At 35.4% G+C, this 5,485-nt stretch overlaps 1 protein-coding gene across 1 annotated transcript; it reads right to left on the bottom strand.

The window, feature by feature from the left end:
* Positions 1-2,820: 2,820 nt before the first annotated feature.
* On the bottom strand, positions 2,821-4,671 carry LOC149214318 (cinnamoyl-CoA reductase 1-like). The gene is made up of 6 exons (XM_089390876.1): positions 4,407-4,671; positions 4,158-4,315; positions 3,782-3,967; positions 3,505-3,667; positions 3,223-3,415; positions 2,821-3,088 (listed from the first exon to the last, which is right to left on the bottom strand). The coding sequence occupies exons 1-6, from the start codon at positions 4,657-4,659 to the stop codon at positions 2,887-2,889; spliced, it is 1,155 nt and encodes a 384-aa protein (XP_089247002.1). The 5' UTR covers positions 4,660-4,671; the 3' UTR covers positions 2,821-2,886.
* Between the last annotated feature and the right edge of the window lie 814 nt (positions 4,672-5,485).

The raw sequence follows: 5,485 nt of genomic DNA, 5'->3' as shown, positions 1-5,485 counted from the left end.
AGGGACATAGAGATAGAGTTGGACGGGGAGAGAGGGAGTGAAGAAGGACATAAAGAGAGAAAAGTGGGGAGAGAGAGAGAGGAATGGAGTGAAGAAGAAAGTCATAGTGAGATAAAAGTGGAGAGAGAGAGAGAGAGGGAGTGATAAGGGAGAGATGGAGAGAGATTGTGTATGTTTTGGGGTATAGAGAGACAAAGAAGGAGATATGGAAGGAAGGGGGAAGAGAAGGAGAGAGGGAGGGAGATAGTGATAGAGATGGAGGGCGAAGAGAGAGAGAGGAGGGGGAAGAGAAAAGGAGAGAGATGGAGTTGGAGGGAGAGAGGGAGGTAAGATGAAAGACGGGGAGAGAGAGAGAGGAATTAATAAGGGAGATAGAGAGGGGGAGAGAGGAGTTCAGGAAGAGAGATAGAAGAGGGAGAGAGGGAGCGGAGGGGAAGAGAGAGGGAGAGGGAGAGGTACATAGATATCAAGAAAGAGTGTATGTTTTGGGGGTGATATAAAGATACAAAGGAGCGGCAGAGGGAGATAGAGATATAGATGGGAAGCGAAGAGAGGGAAGAAGAGAGAGAGTGAGAGAGAGTGTGTGTGTGTGTGTATTTGGGCAAGTGAGATAGAGATACAAAGAAGGAGATATGGATGAAGATATAGATATAGATGGAGTGGGGAGAGACGGAAAAAGATTTCATATCCTAGATCCATTGATTTCAGTCTAGATGATTTCTAATCCTATTTAATTGATTGTACTAGATGCATTGATTTCAGTGTAGATGTTGATTTATAATCCTATTTGATTGTTTGCTCTAGATGCATTGATTTTAGTGTAGATGGTGATTCCTAATCATATTTGATTAGTTGCACTAGATGTATTGATTTCAGTGTAGATGTTGATTTCTAATTATAATTTATTGCTTGCACTAGATGCATTGATTTTAGTGTAGATGTTGATTTCTAATCTTATTTGATTACTTGTATTAGATGCATTTATTTCATTGTAGATTTTGCTCTCTAATCTTATTTGATTGATTTTATTAGATGGACTAAATATTGTTAATATTGAGGCTGTAAATTAGATGGAGTGGGGAGAGTGAGAAGAATATTTCTTGCACTAGATGCATTGATTTCCATATAGATGATTATTTCTAATCCTATTTGATTGTTTGCAATAGATGCATTGATTACAGTGTAGATGTTAATTTCTTATTATATTTGATTGCTTGCACTAGATGCATTGATATCAGTGTAGATGTTGATTTCTAATCACATTTGATTGTTTTCCCTAGATGCATTGATTTCATTAGATGCATTAGATTCTATTAATCTATGAAGTGTAGATTATTAAAATATATATTTTTAAGATATATTCAATAATACCTAGAAGGACACTATTAAAAATTAATTAGTTATCAAAAGTTGTGATACCTATAACTAAATGAAATAAATGTGTAGAATCAATCCTCGTGCAACTTGCAAATTATGATCGTCTCCCTTCTTCATAACCAACTAATTACTAATAGATAATACATATATTCAAAATTACTAATAGAAAATTGCATACAACAACGTATTCAAGATGTTTATAAATAAGAGGAAAAGATATATTTATAAACATTCAAAACAAATCAAAATATTCCTCAAATCCTTGACAAGATAGTCTCCCTTCTTCATAACCAACTAATTACTAATAGATAATACATATATTCAAAATTACTAATAGAAAATTGCATACAACAATGTATTCAAAATATTTATAAATAAGAGGAAAAGATATATTTATAAACATTCAAAACAAATCAAAATATTCCTCAAATCCTTGACAAGAACGTCTCCCTTCTTCATAACCAACTAATTACTAATAGATAATTACATATATTCAAAATTACTAATAGAAAATTGCATACAACATTGTATTCAAAATATTTATAGTAGGAAAATATATATTTATAAGCATTCAAAACAAATCGAAATATTCCCGGGGAAATAAATTACTCAAAAGATAGAAAAGAAACAAATTATTTCAAGAGTAATATTGAAGCAACAAATTATTAAAACTACTCTTCAAGATATGTTTAGTAATACTTAGAGGCACACTATAATTAATTAGTTGTGAGAAGTTGTGATACCTAAAATTAAATGAAGTAGACCTGCAATGTCAAACCTGTAGTATGGATCCTCCTCCAACATTCACAAACATTACCATCCAAATCAAGACACATAAACACATAAACCATTCAAAGCTTCCAAATATACAAACCATTCAAGGTTGATATGGTAGTGCCAAGAAAAAAAACATAATGTGAATTTTTAAGTTAATCTCAAACATATACATAATAATTGATAATCTAAAAATGTGATATTAACAATATAATGTGAATTTTGAAATTAATCTCAATCATATACATAATAATTGATAATATAAAAATGTGACATTATTGCCCTCAACTAGAACAAATTTAGATCCATTTTAACTGGTATAAATCATAAATTTTCAATATGATTTTCATAAATTGACATAAATCCTAAATTTTCAATATGCTTGAGGTGGATTAATAGATAAGGCCTTCAACAAATGGCAATGGCAAGATATTAACATAAATATGTAATCAAAAATAAAAAGATATTGGGCATACAAATCTTCAACATTATGGCAGGGTATTAACATAATCAAACTTAAAAAATACTATCTCAATTCCTGAATTGATATCTCCATTAACCATGAGCTTAATAGCACGATGCAGGTTGCGTTGAAACATTAAAAACTACCGTGACAAAGAAGTAATAATTCAAATCATCCTACTGAGCACCTAAGTGCAGGCAGCAATATAGAGAAAGTGGATATGTATTAACAATTACATGATTGAGTTGACTAATATCATTCTCTTTATTTTATCAGATCCTAGAAAACAGCGAGGGGTTGTCATCCATGCTATCCCACCCTGAGAGATGACGTTGAAGTAACCCATCTTTGTGTAAGCTTTCAACGGTGTCAGCTAAAGTCTTGATTATAGGTGTAAACGAGAAATTTAAATCCTTTAGCTTCTGATTGGAAAACAGGAATGGCTGCTTCCTTGGATTTATCTGGTCTGAACACCTGCATGCATGATGGTGCACAGGATTACACTATTTATTTTGTTTGATTCGTTATAAACATGTTTCCAGATATGTATATTTAATTTGAACATAAATATATTAAAATATATTATGTAAGATTGCTGTGGTGTGTACTCGGTAGGGAGGGGCGAGCGTGGGCATAGTTTGGCCAACATGCCGACCAGGTCTCCACGGTGGATGTTGCATTCTCCACACACATATCTGTGGCCTTTGGCCGAAGGCGTTTCATACACTAAAATGTGAGCCTCTGCAACGTCCCTCACATCCACATATACCTGTGTTAAGTTCGCATATGTCTTCGCTGACCCTGGCCATCGATCCAATCATAGTCATAGATCCGTCAATTCTACTATTAAATCAGTAATCGGCTAAACTATTATAGAAAGCATTGCCCACCTGTCAAATATTTCATAATATGAGCAGTGCCAGCGTCCATGGTGGACTGCAATTTCGGACCTAAAACTACCCCAGGATTCACCACTACCAGCTCTAAATTCAATTTCATGGCAAGCTCCCATGCCAATTTCTCTGCCAAGGTTTTTGCATAGCAATACCAGTTCTGCATTTAATGAACAAAACCAAGTAATAGAGTTAGCCCAAATCCATACGATCCAACTTGATATGTCTAAATATATTGAAAGCAGTGTATTAATCCAGAGAAAGTAATAAATACATTGGTCTGTATGCAGTAGTCCAAATTGCTCCAGCAATCCTCATCGACTATGGCGAATGGGTTTCTGTGAGGGTCCAGGTAAACAGCACCGATAGAAGACGTAAAGACTACGCGCTTCACCGCCATTTCTGCGCAAGCCTCCATCACATTCTTCGTTCCTTTCACCGCTGGCTCTATTACCTCTTCCTGCATAATTAAATCAGTGGACTCGAACATTGGTTAACAATGACCAAACGGCCAGATGAGTAATTACAGCTATTAATGCAGTTGTTTGCCGCCATTTTAAGCTACAATTAAATTGATGTCCTCCAACTAAATATATGGAATTAGATAGATCAGAGGTTATAGAATAATTATATGGCGATGAATTAATTACGGGGTTATTGTTCATAGCAGTAGCCACGTGAAATACACCATGGCAGCCTCGGATAACTGCGACTAAGCTCTTGTAATCGAGAATATCAGCTCTCACAAGCTCAAGCCTCTCTTTTGCTCCTTCCAACGCTCTAAGATGCTCATACTTCGATCCATCATCTGTACATGTCAAATACCGTGAGAAACCCTAGCCCGAATGAAGTAATAAACAAATAATTAAACTGATTATGCATGTGGTAAGCGTACATACCATTTGGATTGGTGCGAACTGCTCCTCTCACAGTGTAGCCTCTCTTGAGGAGCATCTTGACAAGCCAAGAGGCAATGAATCCCCCTGCTCCCGTCACGCAAACTGTTCTTTCCGTTTGCTTCATTTGGTGTGATGTGATCTCGTGCTTTATGCCAAGGTAGTGCAGGCTGCAACTCTCAGATGAACAACTCAACAGTTCATATGAATCGTATACATGTAATCTGCAAAGAGAACTGAGACTTTTGAATGCCATTGATGGTGAGAATGTGATAGAAATATATAACCGCCAGGCCTCGAATATTTTTTTTGTGGTTAAAACGTACTTGACAGGTAAACATAAAAATAAAAAAGGTACTTAAATAGTAATAAGTAAAAATTAAGTATAGTGGCTGTGGTGTGGTCTGAAGTGGGGAAATTTGGCCCTCACATATTGTTAGGTTTAGGTTTTTTGTTACATCAAAATCTTGGGAAATTGGGCCTCACATATTGTTAGGGTTTCTGTTACATCAAAATCTGCAACCGCAATGCCTGTTACATCAAAATCTGCAATCGCAATGCCTAAGCAACTATTTATAGAGTATTTAATGCCGAAATATATGCACATAACTTAGTTAACACGGAGCTCTCAAATATTATTTAATGTCGAAATTACCCACTCCCATGTTATAACGTTAAGTGTATATATTTCGACATTAAATACTCTATAGATAACTGGTTAAGAGTTGCCTTCTTAAACTTCTAAATCATAATTTTTTCACTGGTCCCAGAATTTCACTGGTCCCCGAAATACATGCCAGAATGACTGTTAGTACACTGGATAAATTCCAAAAAAGTAAATGCGAAAATTCAATACAGGTCTGATGATCCAATACCAATAAAGATACCAGAGCGAACGGGCATAAATGTGAATAAATGCGAATAGTGATCAGGCACAGGCGGGGCTTGATAAGACCACCCTTGAAATTTCAAGGACGCGTCACGCGTGTATCGAATTTAAACTACAACATCATAAGTCTGAACCAACTCAACATTCTTTAATGTGAAGAGTAGATTATTTGTTTTTACTTTAAGGAATCACA

The sequence above is a fragment of the Pinus tabuliformis genome, chromosome 1_1 (assembly GCF_031772625.1).
Source record: "Pinus tabuliformis cultivar Carrire ecotype Pingquan chromosome 1_1, CPIR1, whole genome shotgun sequence".
Lineage (NCBI taxonomy): Eukaryota > Viridiplantae > Streptophyta > Pinopsida > Pinales > Pinaceae > Pinus > Pinus tabuliformis.
Note: the sequence above shows the minus strand (reverse complement) of the source record. Positions and strands in the feature narration are given on the sequence as shown.

Coding starts and splice junctions, on each gene's coding strand:
- LOC149214318 (XM_089390876.1), bottom strand. CDS start 4,659: ATGGCATTCAAAAGTCTCAGTTCTCTTTGCAGATTACATGTATACGAT. Junction 4,316..4,406: donor AGTTCGCACCAATCCAAATG/GTATGTACGCTT, acceptor TGACATGTACAG/ATGATGGATCGAAGTATGAG. Junction 3,416..3,504: donor TATTATGAAATATTTGACAG/GTGGGCAATGCT, acceptor ATCGATGGCCAG/GGTCAGCGAAGACATATGCG.